The sequence below is a fragment of the Panthera pardus genome, unplaced genomic scaffold (assembly GCF_024362965.1).
Source record: "Panthera pardus isolate Hobbes unplaced genomic scaffold, ASM2436296v1 HiC_scaffold_22, whole genome shotgun sequence".
Lineage (NCBI taxonomy): Eukaryota > Metazoa > Chordata > Mammalia > Carnivora > Felidae > Panthera > Panthera pardus.
This window is the reverse complement of record NW_026526788.1, coordinates 59,355,941-59,376,678: the sequence shown is the minus strand read 5'-3', so window position 1 is coordinate 59,376,678 and position 20,738 is coordinate 59,355,941. Positions and strand designations below refer to the sequence as shown.

Here is a 20,738-nt window from a genome sequence, read left to right as displayed (position 1 = left end):
CTTCAAAAAGGAAGAAAAGCTCGAGACACACTCTTCGGTGATGTCTGTGTTTTAGGGGTGAGGGGAGATAGGAGACATAATCAGAGAACCAGGAAGAATATTTTAAGTGGCAAAATGCCACAGCAATCCAATGAAGAGAAAATTTTGGCAAAAGGAGGGGACGGGTACATGACAATTATAGTATTACTAACAATGACCACTTCTTACTGAGGGCTTGTTCTATGCTTGGCACTGTGCTAAGCTCTAAGCATTTTACATACGACATTTCAAGGCAATCCTCACAACAGCTCTGTGAGATAGGGATTGCAACCCATCTTACCAATAAGGAGTCTAAGGCTCTGGAAGTTGCTTGCCCAGGGATTCTCACCTAGGCCTGCCTGTGTGATTTGGCTGAGGGATAGGAAGCAGCATGTCCTCTGTGAGAGCAGCAAGCGATGAAGTGAGCCCAGCAGGGGCACGGACCACCCCACTTGGAAGAACCACTATGAAAAGACATGTAGTAAAGTGTACTAAATCCGTACTTCTGCCATAGAAGTGAGGTAGGCATAGGGAATAAGAAACCGTAACGACAGCAACACTGCCCAGGAGTGCAGCTTTCCTAGCCCAATGATAGCCTGATGAATGGATCTGAACTGTCTGACACTGGGTATGATCTGAATATAGCATAACATAGGATGTTCTCCTGCTGCACAGGAAGGTTGCAGACTCGAGTGGGAGAGTACCCAGAGTTCTCACCAACTGCAGAGCTACTTGCAAGGTCAAAAGACAGTTCTTTTCTTTTTTGGAGGGCATGAGGAGGGGGGATGACGATAAAAAAGCCACTTTTTATAATCCAATGACACTGACAAAGCAGAGCTGTGAGAAGTCAGCCAAAAGATGTCACCAAGAAAATTTTCCACTCACACATTATTTACTTGGTTTGAAGGGTCTCTGTTACAGGAACTGGTTTGATATGGGAACTACAAAGTCATAGGCTTATGGGTCATTACTCTTAGTTTTGAAATGGATTCAAATCTCATTTTATTGTCTTAACAATCCTATCAGATAACTGGGGTGGGAATTATTCATTCTACTACATAAGGACCATCCAGATCTAGTTCAACAATCACCTAGAACTGAGAGGCTAGCTACCTTGATGAAAGACAGCGTCCAATGTGCAGCCCCAGCCCTGTCTCATGTTATTGGCTTTACCTGCTTAACAGGAATTGTAGAGATAAAGGGCGAGAGAAGGCTCTATGAACTAGCAACACCTTACAGCCAATATTCCTACCCACCGTGCTATGTACACAATTCTTTTTCATACCTGGGCAAGTATGAGGTCACTGTATGATTATTTATCTGGAGATATAGGTGTATGTTCGAGAAGGGGAGCGGGGGGGTTCAGCTTGGGCAGCTGGATCATTTAGGAAGTCCCAGATGAGGATTGTGTCATCATGTGAACTACTGACAATCTGGAATTCATCAAACTGGAGTCGGAAAACTCTTCCAGAATGCTCCTAAAGCAGCAGAAACAAAAACTTTTGAACTACTCAAAATCAAAAGGACACAAATTCAGCAACATGTCAAAAGGAGTCTATGGAAAGACTATGGTATGATGATATTTTTCTCTAATATTTAGCTGTTTCAAGAACACAGAGAAAAAGTAATTTGGATTAAAGGCACAATGGAAAAATCAAATATTGGTCAGCTGATTTTGTACAAAGTTACATTCACTACAGCTGAGCCATGTCAAAGAGCATGCTGGTTTCTCACTGCTACCTCTCCTTGGTTTAGGCTGAACGAGAACATTCCTCAGTACCTACCTGGCCTTATCCTCTTTCTGTATCTGCTGGATCCTTCTACGGTCAGAGGCCAAGGATTGATGAGCAGTAATATGAGGCACGCTGGGAAATGGTTTATCAACAAATTCTCCCCAATTTGTAAAAGCATTCGCGTATTTTCATGATGTAAAAATTCCTACAGTGGCTAATTTCAAGCTACCCGTGTGAGGTCAACTGGCTTGCAAAAATCATGAAAATTTAAGTGCTCTCATGGCCCTTATTCAATACTACCTTCACCCCAATGCTTTCATTATCAATTCGTTTTTTTGTTTGTGAATTATATATATATATAAATGCATATATCTTTTTACTCAACAGTGCAAGATTCCTCTTTGTTACTGCATGTAATGTTCGTTTTCTAAATTACTGGTTGGCATTTCATTATTTGAACACACTACAATTTATCTTTTCTCCTGTGGTGGACATATGGCCTGACCTAGTTTTGGATATTTAATAAAGCTGCTATGAACATTTACGTCCATGTTTTTTTGATGGATACATGCTCTCATTTTACCTGGGTAGACAGAGCTGCTGGGCCACAGAGGAGGTAGGTTTGGCTTTAGCGGGTACAGGGAAATAGTTTTATGAAAGTTGTGCCAGTTTATACTGCCGCCAGCAGTGTGTCAGAGTTCCGGCTGCTCCACATCTTCACCAGCAAACTGATACTGTCAATCTTTTTAATTTTAGCCATTCTGGTAGGTGAATAGTGGTTTTTTATAAGAGTTTTAGTTTGCATTTTTCTTTATGAAGTTGAAGTTCCCCTCTATTCCTAGTTTGTTGAGAGTTTTTATCATGAATGGATACTGGATTCTGCTAAATATCTTTTCTGCATCTACTGACATAACCACGTGATTTTTCTTCTTTAGCTTTTTAAATTTTTTTTTTTAACGTTTTATTTTATTTTTGAGACAGAGAGAGACAGAGCATGAATGGGGGAGGGTCACAGAGAGAGGGAGACACAGAATCCGAAACAGGCTCCAGGCTCTGAGCTGTCGACACAGAGCCCGACGCGGGGCTCGAACCCACGGACCGCGAGATCGTGACCTGAGCCGAAGTCGGACGCTCAACCGACCAAGCCACCCAGGTGCCCCGTTTTTGATGTGATGGATTAAATAGTTGATTTTTAAAAAAATATTAAACCAGTTTTGTATACCTGGAATAAATACCACTAGGTCATAGTGTACATTTTTAATACACTGTTGAATTCAATTTGCTAATACTTTGATGAAGTTTTTTAAAAGAGCTACTTCATTTTATTGGCTTATACTACTACTTTTTAAATAAGTACAGAAATTCTTTATTGTGAAATCACTAAATGTAAGGACAGTGACAAGACTACACTTAGATCTTAAGCAAACAGTTTAAGACATTACCAAAAACTTCTGCCTAATAAACTCGTATCAGTCATACAATTGTGTTTGCCATTACATTAGCATTTTTAAAAAATATTTTATTTTGGGGGCGCCTGGGTGGCTCAGTCGGTTAAGTGTCCGACTTCAGCTCAGGTCATGATCTCACGGTTTGTGGGTTTGAGCCCCACGTCGGGTTCTGTGCTGACAGCTCAGAGCCTGGAGCCTGTTTCGGATTGTGTGTCTCCCTCTCTCTCTCTCTGACCCTCCCCAATTCATGCTCTGTCTCTCTCTGTCTCAAAAGTAAATAAACGTTAAAAAAAAAATTTTTTTTTTAAAAAATATTTTATTTTGAATTATGGTAAAAACCACATAAAATTTACCATCTTATCTATTTATCGTTAAGTGTATAGTTCAGTGTTGTTAAGTACATTCACAATGTTGTACAATCAACATCCAGAACTTTTTCATCTTGCAACACTGAAACTCTATACCCACTGAACAGCAACTTCCTATCTCTTCCCCCTCCCCCCAACCCCTGGCAACCACCATTCTACTTTCTGGGTTTGATCACTTGTAGATACTTCATGTAAGTGCAATAATATAGTATTTTGTCTTTTTGTGACTGGCTTGTTTCAATTTAAATAACGTCCTCACATTTTATTCATGTTGTAGCATGTGACAATATATCCTAAGGCTGAATAATATTCTACTGTACATATATATACACCACATTGGTTTATTCATTCATCTGCTGATGAATACCTGGGTTGCTTCCACCTCTTGGCTACTGTGAATAATACTGATATGAACTGCATATGCGTGAGATTCTGCTTTCAATACTTTTGGATATATACACAGAAGTGGGAGTGCTGGATCATATGGTAATGCTATCTTCAATATTTTGAGAAACCCCATACTGCCTTCCATAGAGGCTGCACCATTTTACATTCTTCACAAGAAGTAAATGAGCTCATAGATGAGCATCTGTGTTCATTAGACAGGCTCATCTGTACTTTTCTTGTAATACCTTTGTTTGTTTTTGGTATGAGGGTCATGCTGCCCTTACAGAAGGAGTTACAAAGTATTCACTCTGCTTCTATCTTTTGTAAAAGATTGTGAAGAATTGGTATTAATTCATTCTTAAAAATTTGGTAGAATTCACCAGTTAACCCATCTGGGCCTGTGCTTTCTGTTTTGTAAGGTTATTAATTATCAATTAAATTTAATAGGTTTAGTCCCATTCAGATTGTCTATTTCCTCCTATGTGAGTGGTGGAAGATTATACCTTTCGAGGAATTGGTCCATTTCATCTAGGTTATCAAATTTGGGGGCACAGAGTTGTTCACAGTAGTCCCTGATTATTATCCTTTTAATGTTCATGGGATCTATAGTGATACAAAATTAGGTTTAACATTTCGATGCACATAAAAGCAGTTATACAAAATCCATTCCCAATAAAAACTCTCAGCAATCTAGGAACACAAAGAAACTTCCTAATCAATGGGTATCCACAAATATATATACGTATGTATATACATATATACAAAATATATACATATATACAAGATACATATACAAAATATAAATATATGTATACACACACACACACACACACACACAATGGTAAAAGACCAACTGTCTTTTCCCCAAGATAAGGACATCTACTCTTCCCAATTCTTTTGACACTGTACTGAAGGTCTTAGTACAAAACAAGAAAGAGGAATGAAAGGCACACAGATCATAAAAGAAGTAAAAGTGTATTTTGATATACTTGTAATGAACAGTTTAGAAATTAGAGATTTTAAATACCTCCCGAAACTTTAAAAAATACTATTTATAATGGCATTAAAATTACAAAACACTTAGGGATAAATATGACAAAAGATGCATCAGACCTTTATTTACCCTGAAAGGTATAAAAAACACTGTTGGAGAAATTTTTAAAGACCTAAACAAATGGAGAGATATACTGTGTTCATGGACCAGAAGACTTTGTGTTGTTAAGAAGTCAATTTTCTCCAAACTGATCTAGATTCATCACAATCCCAAGTGAAAATCTCAGCCCTTTTATTTTTTTTTTGGTTGTTGAAATTGGCAAACAGATTCTAAAATTCACATGAAAATTCAAAGGACCCAAAAAATTTTGAAAAGGAGCGAAGTTGAAGGACTTACACTACCTGACATCAAGAGTTAATAAAAAGCTGCAGTAACCAAGAGAGTATGATACTGGCAAAAAAAAGACCAATGGAACTGAAAGGGTCTAGAAGTAGACCCACACATATATGGTCAATTGATTTTTGACAAAGCTGCAAAGGCAATTCAGAGGATTGCCTAAATAGTGCTGGAACAAGTGGATATGAACTTCGATCCGTATCTGTACCATCTACAAAAATGAACTCAAAATGAATCACAGACCAAAATGTAAAGCCTAAACTACAGAAATTTTAGAAGAAAACACAGGGGAAGATCTCCGTGACACTGGATTAGGTAAAGATTTTTTTTTTTAAGATATAACTGCAAATAATACAATCCATAATGGAAAAAGTTGATACACTGGACTTAATAAAAATGAAGAATCTCTGTTTTTCAAAAGATACTTTCAAGAGAATGAAAAACAAAGCATGGACTGGGAAAATATACGTATGCATCACGTATCTCCTAAAGGACTTGTATCTTGAATAAGTAAAAGAAATCTCAAAACTCACTAAGAAAACCAGTCAATTAAAAAAAATTACCAAAGGATTCAAAACAGATACTTCACCAAAGCAGACATACAGATGGCAAATAAATGCATGAAAAGATGCTCAACATTATTAACATTAGGTATGTGCAAATTAAAGTCACAATGAGGTACCACAATATACTATTAGAATGATTCAAAAAGACTGTACTAAGGATTAGTGAGGATGTGGAGTCACTGGAACTCTCATGCACCACTGCATGATACAACTGCTGTGGAGAACAGTTTGGCAGTTTCTAAAAATATGAAACATATGACTTAACTATTCTGCTCCTATGAGTTGCCTTAGAGAAACCAAAGCATATGTTCATTTTATTGTACATAAATGTTTATAGAAACTTTATTTATGATAGCCCCAAACTGGAAACAACCCACATTTTCATCATCCAGCCAAAGGATAAAGAAATTATGGTATAACCATGCAATGGAGTACTACTCAGCAATTTTTAAAAAGAAATTAACTATTGACACAAATCAATGACATGTAATTAGGCTTAATGAAAACAGACAAAAAAGAATACATACTGTGTGATTTCATTTATAAAAGTTAGAAAATGCACACAAATCAATACTGACAGAAAACAGATCAGTGGCTGCCTGGGGACTAGAATAGCAGGAAGTGGGGTGGGATGGGAAGAAGAGATTACAGAGGGGGCACGAAGATATGTTCACAATCTTGGCAGAAGTGGATGGTCTCACTGGTATGTACCTATGTCAAAGTTTATTAAGTTGTGCACTTTAAATATGTCCATTGTATTGTATGTTGATTACATCTCAATAACTCAGTTTTTAAAAACGTAATAAGGCAACTCAATAAATAAATGAGGACAAGATTTGAACAGACACTTCATAAAAGAAGATAAGCAAATAAGAAGATGTTCTACACCATTAATTATCACAGAAATGCAAATTAAAACTACAACCACTACACACCCACTCAGACTACTATAATTCTTAAAAAAACTGACAATACTGAGTATGGTCAAGGATGTGGAAAAATGGGACTCTCATACACTAAGTCAATGGAAATACAAAATGGTTTGCATTTGTGAATTCTCAAAATGGCACTTTGGGAAACACCTTGGTAGTTTCTTGTAAATTTAACACACACTTATCATAGGACCCAGAAATTGCACTCCTACTCTCTGGGTATTTATCCAAGAGAAGTGAAAACAGTATATATACACAAAAATCTGTATGGGAATATTGTTAGCATCACCCCAAACTGGAAGCATTCCAAATGTCCTTAAACTGGTGACAATTAAACAAACTAGCTCATCCACACAATGGACTACTACTCAGCAATACAAAAAAACAAAGCACTAAAACATGCAACAACATGAATGAATCTAGAATGAAGTGAAAAAAGCCAAATGCAAAAGCTACATACTATATGACTTACTTTATATGACATTCATAAGATAGCAAAACTATTAGGAAGAAATCAGAAGAATGGTTGCTAGGGGTGGAGGAGAGGGGATTGATACGAAGGGGGCATTGTTTTTGGGACGATAGAAATGTTTTAGATCTTGACTGAGGTATTTACACACTGCAAAATTCAGAAAAAATACACTAAAAAAGGGTAAAACTTGCTGTGTATAAATTATACTTCACAGTAAACCAGACTTAGTTTAGCTGTAAATGAATGAAAGTACACACTTTAAAAACATGTGTGAAACACAGGCAAAGTAGGTCTGGTGCTGCAAGAAAGAGCTTTAAATCCAACAAAGTCTTAAGACAAAGAAACGTCTCTCTCTCCTCTCCAGAGCAGAGACTGCCAAATGTTGAGAGTCAGGATTCAGAACACTGGCTTCAAACGCTAGCTCTCATCTTTTTCCTGAGTTGTGCAAAAGATTCTCTGCTCCCTGGTGTCCCACCTAATCTTCTTTTTCTAATGGCGGCTGCTTTTAACCTTAGGCCATTTTCTCATCCGGGCCTTTGGTGAACACCATGATAAAGAATTTAGTACTTTCAAAGGTGACTTTCCTCCTTTTGAGTCACTTCTTTCTTCAACTGTCAAGATGTTCACGGCAAGGGGGTATATGAGGAATAAAAAAGACAGGATTCATGTTGCTGGAGGCGGCATGCCTTGAACAGGCTGCAGAGCTAGGGGGCTGACCGGGGGCTCACACAGGCTCCCACGGCACTTTTTGCAGGCACAGGTGTGCAGGTCCTCAGATTCTGGACAGGTTCCAATTTGAGTAATTATGTTCTCTCTCCCTAAGTACCCCCTACTGTTTCTGGTGGATACAGAATTCTTATTCACTTCCTGTACTAAACTGTTGTGTAGAGTTGCTGTGCAGCTGTTAAACAGCTGCCACGTTCCTCTCCATATATAGTCTCTAAAGCACTTTTGGATGAAAGGCGCTATATAAACATATTTTATTGTCATGTATTGGTTGCCTTTCCACTTAGTAGTAGGTTTTGTGAGCGTCTAACTATCAAATCCAGATCTATATTCCACAGCACATCAATGTTTAATTCCTTCCCCTTCCTGTTCCCCAGCCCCCTCAAGGCTCTTACCACAAGGGTCCGTAGACACAGCGTCCCTGCAGGAGCTCGGGGGTCCAAAGCAGCTACAAGATCCCACACTTTAATTTTTCTAAAGATCAAAAATGGGATAAAAATCTTGATTAAAAGCAAAATTAAGGGACCACAGGAAGAACAGCACAAAGTCACGGCAATAAATATGTATGGTGAAAGTAATTTATATGACAAATGCAGTTCACAAGAATATACAAAAACTTTTTTGTTTTTGGAGACTTGGTCCTTGCATTCATTCTTGGGTCAAGGTTATTGGTCTTAACAGGGGAAAAAGTACAAATTTAACCTAAAAATGAGGAACAGGTTAGCCTTAACCAAGCTGAAGATAGTGAATGGTAAGTTTACACCATATTTTGGGGCCAGGAAGAGATCTTATATACTAGACCTCTTAATGATATAACAGATTATTTAGGCCTAGAAACCTACAATTCTGAGAATGGCCCAGGTCATGTGTACCAGAGGACTGGAACTCACTGAAGAACTCTGGAGTTTAAATTTTTTTTTAAAGTTTATTTTTATTTTTGACAGAGAGAGAGAGTAAGCGTGAGCTAGGGAGGGGCAGAGAGAGAGAGGGAGACACAGAATCTGAAGCAGGTTCCAGGCTCTGAGCTATCAGCACAGAGCCCGATGAGAGGCTTGAACTCACGAACTGTGAGATCATGACCTGGGCCGAAGTTGGACGCTTAACCCACTGAGCCACCCAGGCGCCCCTGAACTCTGGAGTTTATATAAGCAAATTCTCATAGTTTAAGTAAGAAAAGCTTAGCCCTTCTAAAAATCAAACATATGGTTATGCCTTCTCACGGTAAATAACAGATAAAACCCAAGAAAGGTGGGAACAGATCAAAACCGGGGCAATGAGAAAATATAACCTAGCTGGAATGCGTCATCATACCGTGAACAATTTCCCAAGGGTAGAACAGTGACGGCTGACTCAAAGCAGAGGAAGCTCTGCTTCCTGCAGCTTGAGTTGTCTTAATCAGTAAAGCCAGCTCATAAACTAAGATCAAGCTGTAAGTCAGCTTCTGATACTTAAAAGCTGCCAGTTTTTGAACTGTAGCCTTCCACTCCCCCATGTTAGGCACCCTGACAAGAAGAAATGATAAGGAGGCCTTTTAAGTGAATATACTTTCGTTAAGAGTTTACTGTGTGCTTACCACTGCTGGACATGGTACACACTCACAACATGAATGGATTCTAGTACCATTGCTATTAGACCAAAGAAAATAAAGATTACTAAACTTGTTGTAACTGAAATGTTAGGAGAAGTGAAGACAAGAGAGCTGCACTTTTAGAATTTCTCAAAAAGATAAAAATTCAGGACCTTACCACATTGTGCCCCAAAGATACTGCCTCCAATATTTCAATTTTATTAATAAGTCACTATTTTATACACATATCCTGGTATACTGGGATTTTTCCAGTTCACTGCTTTATAGAGTAAAACAGACAAATGTATAACCAAATAACTTATATTAATGAAAATCAGGAGCAAACAAGTACAATTAAATGACTGGGAAGAACATTTTAGAAAAGTAAACAAGAAAAGAAAAGGAAAGAGGAGAATAGTAAATAATAGAAAAGAAAGTAAACAAGAGAGGTGCCTGGGTTGCTCAGCTGGTTAAGCGTCTTGACTTTTGATTTCGGCTCAGGTCATGATCTCATGGTTTGTGGGTTCAAGCCCTGCGTTGGGCTCCAGGCTCACAGTACAGAGCCTGCTTGGGACTCTCTCTGCCCTCCCTGCTCTCTCTCTCAAAATAAATACTTTTTCTTTTTAAAAGTTTATTTAAACAAAGCAAAGGTGAACATATAGATCAGGCACAAGAAATATCGTATCAGAACCTTTCCATGAAATTTATAATCTTTTAGAGTCAAGGGAAGACTATATTTAACATCCTCAGGCAGGAGGGATCAAGATGTACATTTTTTTTTTTTTTAAACCCTGTTAGCAAACTCACCCATCATAGGCCCCACTCACTATCCTCTTGTTATCAAATCGAATACAGCGCACCAGTTCCTCATGGCCTTCCAACACTCGTAAACATGCACCACATTCTATGTCCCATAATCTGGAAGAGAAAATTGAGTGAACTTTCGTGTATTCTTTTCTAAAGCTTTGGATGTTATAATAATACACTTTGTATGTCTTCAAAAAATCCACAAACATAAAATCAATCAACAATCATACAAAAATGTACTCTTTTCAATGTAATTTATTTCCTTTCTGCTGTATAACTCAGACAGAAGAATGTATGATTTAAGTTCAAATGAAATATATATTTTCAAAGCACGATGCTTTATATAATTCTGTAACCAGGGTCCCCAAGGCATAAAAAGGATGAATTCAATGTCCCCAGTTGCCTGTGAAGGACAAAACCAAGCCAAGAGAAGTAATGCTTCCTGAAATCACTATTAAGAATGAGATGCAGGGTATCAGTGATATCCTGCTCTCACAAAGCATGTCCACGTCTGTTAGTAAGGACACTCTCTGCTTTTACCCACTGTCCAGGACAGTCTTTCTCATATAATGGAAACAAAAAGCAAGTTCTCAAAAACTTTCGTATATTAATTTAAAAAATTATATGCTTCCAGACCAAGGCAAATGAAAGGACAATTTCCTTAGATGTGACAATAGTTCTATCCGTTGTTTTTTTAATAGCCTTTTCATTCTCTTAGTACTTTTTGAAGGAAGGGAGAGGATTCATAAATCTTCCAAATTCTATTCATATCTGTGTCATTCATCTTTGTGAAGATGAAAACACCAAAAAAGTACTTTAAGCTGTGGATTCTTCATAATTTCAAATTATGGATAATTACGTAATGCTAAGAAAACAAAATGCACAATTTCTAGTAGGGAAAACATAGTTTTTCTTTTTTTTGTTAGAACACTGGTGGAAAAAAGGCCTTTTGCTACTTATTAGGACTTTTCAACTGTACACAGGAAGAGCTTAAAGAGGAGGGCCTTCAACCTCCATTTACTTATCACTCTTGTCCACTTCCTCATTCAAGCAGTACCTTTAAAATAAGTATATCTGGTAATGAAACTATTATAGAAAGGAAACACATCAATAAAAGGCTTTGCTATGCTATCTTTCTGCTTAGGACAAAAAAAAATTTTTTTTTTTTTTTTTTTTTTTTTTCCAAACTTTTGGCCTATAAGAAGCTATAGAAGGAAAAACATTTGGGGTGTCTGGCTGGCTCAGTTGGTAGAGCGTGTGACTCTTGATCTCTGGGCTGTGAGTTTGAGCCCCACACTGGGAGTAAAAATTAAAAAAAAAAAAAATTATTTATTTATTTTGAGAGACAGAGAGAGAGACAGTGCAAGTGGGGAAGGTGCAGAGAAAGAGAGAGAGAGAGAGAGAGAGAGAGTGAAAGAGAATCTCAAGGAGGCTCCACACCACCACAGTGCAGAGCCCAATGTGGGGCTTGAACTCACAAACCAGGAGATCAAGACATGAGCTGAAGTCAGATGCTTAACCGACAGAGTCACCCAGGAACTTCTACAAATAAAAATCTTTAAAAAAAAAAACAAGAAAGGAAAAACACTTTATTATAAACATAACACACTTGAAGATGTGTTTGATCTGTGTGCAAACAATGAATGGCAGAGTAATAGTGATCCCTTCTGGGTAAAGGCACCTGCTGCTCACCTGATAGTGTTGTCAGACGAGCCACTCACCACCAGCCTATCTCTGTACTGCAAACAGGCAATGCCACGTTTGTGTCCATTTAAGGTCCTTACAAACTCACAAGTACTTGTGTTCCATACCTGAAACAGAAATAGTATTTAGCAGTTGATTTGGTGCTTTTACTAGTAAAATCTAGGGCAATTGGAGTCTTGGGGAAGCAGAAAAGAGTACTGAGCCAATAGGGGGAAGTCAACTTCTCAAACCAAACCAAATAAAAAAAAAGAAAAAAAAAAAAAAAAAGACAAGTTTAATTCTCAATAACACAGGGGTAATTTGTAGCTGGCTGCTATAACGTGAGAATTCCTCCAACTGATTTATTCTTATGGAGTTATTAGTCTGGTCTTGCAGACAAATTTTCTAGAAGCTGAGTTTACCCCTGGCCTTCTCACACTCACCATTATCTATAGGACTAAGATACCTAACCAAAATTTTCACACCGCTTGTCTCATTCATCGCCTTCTTACAAACAGACTAGTATCTGAATTAAATATTAAACTACTCCATATGGACGTTTAAATATGAAATTTCCCTTGATTGGATTTTCATATGAACACCCTTACTCTAAATTGGAGACTTATCAAAAGATGCCTCATTACCTTTATAGTCCTATCTCCAGACGCAGAAACGATGTACTTGTCATCAAAGTCTACAACGTTGACAGCAGCTCTATGTCCGACTAGCACCCTCCGGAGGGTAATGTCAGTTGGGGAGGCCATATCCCATACAGCAATGGAACGGTCTTTGGAACAGGTCACCATCATGCCATTATTGAAACGTAAGTGCAGAACTGCTTCACAATGGTGAATCAAGGTGTTTAGCATTTCACCTGTATTTACATCCCATACCCTGGAACAAACAACATTAAGAAGCTTATCTGAGGCTTCGATGATATTCCTGGCTATGATCTATTTGACTACCACATTCCCCACTCATCTTGCCTCATTTTCATAATTAGTGTTACACTCTACCCTCTTGTAGCTTTGGGACTGAGCTGAGGTAAAGAGTTCTGATGGACCACAGGGAAGTGATAGATAGAGGGCTGGACTAGGAGAGTAGGACAAGGAGAGGGACAGGATGCTGCCAATGTGAAATCCTTAAGACACACTATTTGAAATATGGGTGAGTTATATGGGAGAAGGGTAAGAATGAGGATACAACCACTGTCACCTACTAATTGGGCCTAGACTTCAAGATTATTACAAAACTTCTGACATTCAATCTGATGCCTTTAATGAGATATATATTTTTTTTAATGTTTATTTTTGAAAGAGAGAGAGAGGGAGAGAGAGAGACAGAGTACGCACGAACATGGGAGGGGCAGAGACAGAGAGGGAGACAGGATCTGTAGCGGGCCCTGTGCTGACAGCAGAGAGCCTGATGCAGGGCTTGAACTCAGGAACCGTGAGATCATGACCTGAGCTGAAGTCAGATGCTTAACCGCTTAACTGACTGAACCACCCAGGCGCCCCTAATGAGATACATTTTTAAGTAGGAATCTGATTAATGACAGTAGCATTAGTGTCCCACGGATAGCCCTCAGGAAATAGAACTGATTCAGGCCAAGAAGCTTCTGTAACAGTCTGACTTAGTACTGTGGATTTGAGCTTGATAACCCTGGATCTTCAATTTTACCATACAGGCCAGGCCCAAGATGACCTATACTCTTAAGTCTAAAGTTCCATTTCTGTGCCTTGAATGGGGGTAGAGATCAAGAATAGCCATCCCAGGGGTGCCTGGGTGCCTCAGCTGGTTAAGTGCCTGACTCTGGATTTCAGGTCAGGTGCTGATCTCAAGGTTTATGGGATCAAGCTCTGTGCTATGAGCATGGAGCCTGCTTGGGATTCTCTACCTCTCTTTCTGCCCCCTCCCTGCTCGCTCATGCCCGTGCTCACTTGCTCTCTAACAAAATAAACATTAAAGAAAATAAGGGAAAAAAATAGCCACAGTGTAAATGGGGGCTTACAGCAGAGTGTGGGACCTTTGGATATCTTGAGAATTTTGTGTGATGATATATTTCGATTACTCTGTTTTTGTGTATTTACTTTGATTTTCATAACACATTTTATTTCCTTTTCCAATTTAACCCCATCTTTTAGAAAATCATTTTGTCCCTTATCCTATAAATGATGTTAGCCTCTACAATGTTTAGCTTCCTTGAGGCACTCCAGAGCATCAATAAATGTTAAATGTCGATAACTATAAGAACTGAGTTTGCTATGCCTTTAAGTCAAAAGACAAGAAAGAGGAACAGCCTTTTCTTATTCACAGAGGATAATTTGGATTGGTAAACATTTAACTTCAGAGGATCTAACAATGCAGTTAACTGCTTTTTTTTCCTATTTTTTTTAAAAGTTACTTTTGATGCATTATGTTTAGAAAATCCTTTAGCTTAAGGCAAAATTCCTAACAGAGGTTTCCAGCAGTGCTGCTGGTACCCAGAACTCAAGCTACACTGGACTCCAGCAGCATAATGGCTGTGTCATCAAATCACTAACGCCTCTGGAAATTGAAGGCCCCTCCCTGAGTAAACCTTGCAATTAAAAACTGCAGGGACAGCAGGGGAGGGGCTGGCAAAGAGAGAGCATTGCTCACCTGTACACATTTTAAAGGAGGTAATGCATGTCTGTACCACAGTTATAACCACCTGAAAGGAGGCTTAATTCCATTCACATCATTCCCCTGCGAGGTGGTTTTTGTAAGGCATGCACAAGGTTTACCAAGTTTTTATAATTGATGATTTTCCCAAATTAAAACAGAATATGTAGTTTCTTCAATGTGCAAAAATGTAAACTTGCCTTAATCATTCCTAAATCAAGTTTTCTACTTCTAGGTGGACACAATGATGTGGAGAGCTGATGGCTTATTCTTCTTTAGTTATGAAGTTTCAGAACTGCGTTCATGCAGCTACATACAGCAAAACTACTATCTATGACAAAGAACAGAGCAGATCTGATATTCCAGAGTTCAAAAGATCATTTGGAATTCTCTACCTGACTGTGGAATCCGATGATCCAGTTATGATCACCCTCTCATCATACTGGAGACACAGGACAGAACCCGTATGGCCTGTGAGAATTCGCTTGCATTCCAGCGTGCTTTTATCCCAGATCTAGGATGGCAAACAAGATCTTTTTGATCACTGTGATAATGGGGTGGTGCTGAGACTTGTTGGCTCTACTATGTGTTTGATTCCTCTAAAGAATCAAAGCCCAGAGTAATGTGGAATGCATTCTTTTCTATAGGTATAGCTAAGCACCTATGTGTGTGTGTGTGTGTGTGTGTGTGTGTACACACACACACATATAGGTGGCTTTAATACTAATGCTGACTTTATCCTTTTCATTAAGGAACAGAGGTAACCTATAATTATGTGAAGCCTAAAGGAGTAATAGCACATTCAGTGCACTTTAAGGAGAGAATTTAACCCTAGGACTATCCATTTGTACATGCTTCTGGCAGAAAGCAAGTAACTGTCCTTTAAGGAAATGATTCTGGCTTCAGGATGGGAAACAACCTAAAACTCTCATTTACCTTCTGGAAATAATACTTAGAGATGATGCTGGGACTGCTTTATTAATGTGGACACCCTTCTCCTTCAGCCATCTTCCCATTATTGAACAGACCTCACCTTGATTGTGTTGTCTCGAAGGCCGCTTACTATCTTCTGATCATCATACTGTAAACAGTAAACTCCTTTGCTTGTTTCACTTCGGCAGTGGATTCTCTGTAAACTATGTCTTCCACATCTCCAGTTAGATTCTATTGTCTAGGAGAAGGAATAATAAAAAGTTAGTAATTAGGAAAGGACCAGCACTAAATCCTTATCTGACTTTCATGGCAACCAATGACAAATGCTCAGTGCTTCACTCTATTAACTATATAGAACTTAAGGCAAACTCAAAATATGTTTTAAAAAAACCACTGTTTAAATTTGTATAACATTTTTTCATTTGTAAAGTTATTAAAGATTTACTTTCTAGAACTCTCCTGCATATAACTCATCCAATTAAATGATAAACCTGGTGGAAAAGGGGCAACAGAGGGCAAGCTGTGCACTTCATGAGGTTACATGCTCAGTGCTCCCCATACCTATGTGGTGGCCATTTCTACCAGTGAACTTCCAGGAAGGCTCAATTCATAAGATATTGGAGTATCGTAACAGTCTCAGTGCTATTGCATGAAGATATCATTTTCTCTCTCTCATCTACTTATCTACCAGTAAACAATCTTTAAAAGCTTTAAAAATTTTGCCTGGCAATTTACTATATTTTACCTACCCTATTTACTTAAAAGAAATTGATTTTTAACCCACATTAATAAACCTTAATGGGTTTGCTGTAACAATTCTGTTATTGAAGAATGCTGATGATTCTCTAGTATTTGGCAAATATCCAAATATAAATAGATTCTTACCTCAATGTCTTGTATAATTTTAGGATAAAGTGCTCTGTAAAAGGAGTTGGGAGGAGCGTTCCCATCAGGAGGTTTGTTTTTGAATAAATACTGTCCCCTAAAAAACAAATATTTTCAATAAAAATCACAATATCAAACATTTACAAGGAGCTTCTTATTTTTTCAAAGTGTTGTCACAGTTACCATTCCATATAATCTCTGTAGCCTGGAAAGGTGTGAAGTTAAGCCTGATTTCAGGAGGCCAACTTTCTGGGTTCTAAGGAGCTCAGTCAACACTGATTGTAAACATGACCACTTGTAGTGTAGCCATCAGAGTATCAGGCCTTCAGGAATACTATAATGTCATCAAGCAAATACGCATAATCAGAATTTATCAACTAGTCTATCAGACCTCTGTACAGGCAGATTCACTGGGCTTTTGAAAATTTTGTTAGTGATGGTAACTACTAACTCTGAACTAGGCACATGCCCCACATTCTCTACCCCCCCCAAGTAAAGCTGTGCCAGTATCAGTGGAGCCTAGCATCATGGGCAATAGGAATGCCTCTATCATGGAGATCATTTTTTCTAGTCTTCATTTATGTGGGGTAAGGTGTGTTGGCAGCTCGGGCACCCAGGCTGCTGGTGATCAGTGTAGCTGTGCTTTAAAAGGAGCAATTCAATTCATTTTGACAGAGAAGAAAGGAAACACAGGAGTGTCCAGCAGCAGGTATGGAAGAAGATGAAAAGAAATGCCTAAGAGCACTGTGCTGTCAAGTCTAAGGCATGACATTCTTTCCCAGGTTCCTGGCTATGCACATACATACATGCATTTTACTGCCTTTCCTTGACTCCAGTGAGCAACATTTGTTAGCATCTCCTTCCTTATGACAGCACATCTCTGGAATACTCGTATCCCAAGCTAGATCTTTGCTACAAAAAAAACCAGTAAATGGCAATCACTTCCTGCTGGGTAAAAAATTTAATTCCTCATCCTGAAGTTAAGAACCCACCGAACACGGTGTGGAAGCTAGTAAACCCCACTATGGGTGTACTAACTGCTGTTCTCACTGGCACCGTGCCTTGCAAAGTGGAGATAGGCAGAAATGCCTCAGAGTGTAATCCTGGCACCAGAGAAATCATGTTTTCTCTGGGCCAGTCATCCACTCCTCCCTCTATAGCTCCATTACAATATAATTAATTGTTCAATGTCTCCAGGAGCGCTTCTCCCCTGCCCTCTTCCTATTATACACCTTGAAAATTAGTTGAGAAAATTTATCAGGAAGGTAGCTTTCACTTCTGTGTTAACAGAGGAAGGCAAATCTAGAATGGAGAAGCTAAAATAATAGTTTATAAAAGGGGGCTAATAGGAGCAAGAAATATGATACATCAACATAAAGGGCAAACAAGACACATTGTGAAATAATTCTGGGTTACAAGCACACTTCTCTTATTCTGCAATAAGAGAACAATCTTACTCTGCAAACACACTGTAACCAAACAACAGATTTTGAGCGAAAAGATCCTAAATCTGGTTAATAGTTATAACTTAATAATTTCAATTCCAACACCCTTTCATGAGGTGATAATCACTACATTCATTTTGCAAGCAAACAAATCAAATGCCAGGGAGGTTAGGTAACCCGCTCAAGGTCACACACCTAGCAAGTAGACCTGGAATTTGAATCTAAGTCTGATTTTAGAGCCTACACTCTACTACTTTATTATCTCCCAGTACCCACCATTCCTCAGAGATTCCTGCCCTCCTTTTAATCTCTGGCAATTGACTATAGGCGCCCAGGATTTTCTTCATATGTAATGAAACTATCCCTACATTCTAAGAAAAGAGAAATCATATAAGCCTCTGATTTCATTTTTTACCTCAATGTATTTTTCATGCCTTGCTAAAGTGTCTGAGTTTCTTCAAATTAAAGGTGCTACAAAAAAGGGTGGTGAGGTGCTGAAAACTGGTTTTTCAGTCTGTATCTGTGTTGTAAGTCAAAACCTTTTATGATGGAAGCTCTCTGACAACAGGGACCACTTCTGTGTGAAATGTCTAGTACCTCTGAGAATGTAAGTACATGATAAATGCTAAATATTAAATTTAGAATGTTATCATAAAATGTGATCTGCTGATTAAGAAAATGGACTTTCCCAAGTGGTCGTTTATTATACTTTTAAGAGTTACCATTACTGAGCACAGAGAGTACACTCAATATTATTCAAGATAGAAAGAGACAGAGTTCATGTCCTAGGGGCAGACTGTCAGATTCATCTAAATACAACAGTGGAGTGGAAGCTAAACCCAAAGCTTCATTAGAAAACGATATTTACTTATTGTTTTTGGTTGGGGGAAATGGAAGAAACTGTCAAAGCCAGGATTTGGGGAAAGGTATGAAAGGAAAACTTTATTGACACAGTAGGCTTGGAAAGACAATCTGAGAGAAGATGAGAACGTGATCATAGACTGAATTTTTTAAAAAGTAGGGAGAACACTAACACAAGAAGAAAGTCAAAGTTAAAAATACAAGCAGTCACTGGGACGCCTGGGTGGCTTGGTCTGTTGAACGTCTGACTTTGGCTCAAGTCATGATCTTGCGGTTTCTGAGTTCAAGCCCTGCGTCGGGCTCTGTGCTGACAGCTCAGAGCTTGGAGCCTGCTTCGGATTCTGTGTCTCCCTCTCTCTCTGCCCCTCCCCTGCTCTTGCTCTGTCTCTCTCTCTCTCAAAAATAAATATAAACATTAAAAAAGTTTTAAAAAGACACAAGCAGTCAAGGGTGCCTGAGTAGCTCAATCGGTTAGGTGTTCAACTTCAACTCAGTTCATGATCTTGCAGTATGAGTTCAAGCCCTGTGTCCGGGCTCTGTGCTGACAGCTCAGAGCCTGAAGCTTGCTTCAGATTCTATGTCTCCCTTTCTCTCTACCCTTCCCCCACTCATGCTCTCTCTCTCTCTCAAAAAAAAAAAAAAAAAATACAAGCAGTCAGAGAAAGTCAAGGGGGATATTAAAGGAAGTCTCCACGGGGTGGACAAATTCTTGTAATTTCATGGGGCTCTATCAAGGTAAGATGACAAATGTGGCCAGGGACAAAAGAATATGGTCTGAACTATGAAGGATGCTCAAAAGAACAGAAATGGGCTCCTGTGGTTGAGGAGATAGGGAAAGAGTGATAATCAATACTGGATCCTAGATTATTTCTCATCCATACCTTCATATACCCTTCATATAAAAGGCAAAAGGCCATCTTTTCAATGATCTTGTTTGTTTTTTCTCTTTGTAACTAACATAACAGATCTTCCTATTTACTGCCAACTCCAAGTAAAATTGTGGAGGCTGTTATCTTTGGTATTTTCACAAGCATCTGTCCAAATCTACTTATCTGTTTCTTGTTCTTCCTGCCTTCAAAAAAAAGAGTTTGTAAGGGCACTTGGGTGGCTCAGTTGGTTAAGCATCCGACTCTTGATTTCAGCTCAGCTCGTGATCTCATGATTCATGAGATGGAGCCCTTCGTCAGGTTCTAGGCTGATAGCACGGGATTCTCTCTCTCTGGCCCCTCCCCCCCCCCCCCCCCCCCACTCCACACAAGTGGTCTCTCAAAATAAATATATTTTTTAAAAAGTAAAAAAAAAAAAAAGTTTGTAAACTCCCAATGTCTGATAAAGGTTTACTGTTATTTACAGTATAAATGGGAAAAAGTATATTTTAACAGGGAAGAAACCTTTATTGTTATGGGAGTGAATCTCTGTCCTAGAGATTTTAGGTTATGAGTTCCAATTTGGAGGAGAATTTGGGTTTTTCTTTTGAAATGTCATTTTTTAAAAGATTAAAAAAAATTTTTAAGTTTATTTTTTGAGAGAGAGAGCATGAGTGAGTGTCAGTGAGGGAGAGAGAGACAGGGAGACAAAGGATCCGAAACAGGCTCCGCACTGACAGCATGGAGCCCCATGTAGGGCTTGGACTCACAAACCATGAGATCAAGACCTGAGCCAAAGTTGGATGCTTAATTGACCGAGCCACCCAGGCGCCCTAAATGATGTTTTTTAAATTTTTATTTTTTTAATGTTTTATTTATTTTCTGAGAGAGAGAGAGAGAGAGAGAGAGAGAGAGAGAGCACGAGCGAGCGCACGCAAATGGGGGAGGGGCAGAGAGATAAAGAGACACAGAATCTGAAGCAGGCTCCAGGCTCCGAGTTGTCAGCAC

General features: G+C 38.7%; 1 protein-coding gene across 6 annotated transcripts in view; it reads right to left on the bottom strand.

Moving 5' to 3' along the window:
- BTRC (beta-transducin repeat containing E3 ubiquitin protein ligase) overlaps window positions 1-20,738 on the bottom strand; it is a 183,115-nt gene that overhangs the window by 4,655 nt on the left and 157,722 nt on the right. For 4 of the 6 annotated variants that reach the window (XM_019459202.2, XM_019459196.2, XM_019459197.2 and 1 more), the window contains 8 exons: window positions 16,559-16,655; window positions 15,774-15,911; window positions 15,136-15,254; window positions 12,742-12,991; window positions 12,107-12,225; window positions 10,415-10,525; window positions 8,436-8,514; window positions 1,304-1,496 (listed from right to left, as the gene is read on the bottom strand). In XM_019459202.2, the coding sequence (XP_019314747.1) occupies window positions 1,335-1,496; window positions 8,436-8,514; window positions 10,415-10,525; window positions 12,107-12,225; window positions 12,742-12,991; window positions 15,136-15,254; window positions 15,774-15,911; window positions 16,559-16,655 (1,075 nt within the window). In that variant the 3' untranslated portion in view covers window positions 1,304-1,334. Of the gene's footprint in view, window positions 1-1,303; window positions 1,497-4,433; window positions 4,558-4,910; window positions 7,926-8,435; window positions 8,515-10,414; window positions 10,526-12,106; window positions 12,226-12,741; window positions 12,992-15,135; window positions 15,255-15,773; window positions 15,912-16,558; window positions 16,656-20,738 lie in introns of those variants that run through there. The other 2 variants (XM_019459199.2, XM_019459198.2) reach the window with 2 other exon arrangements.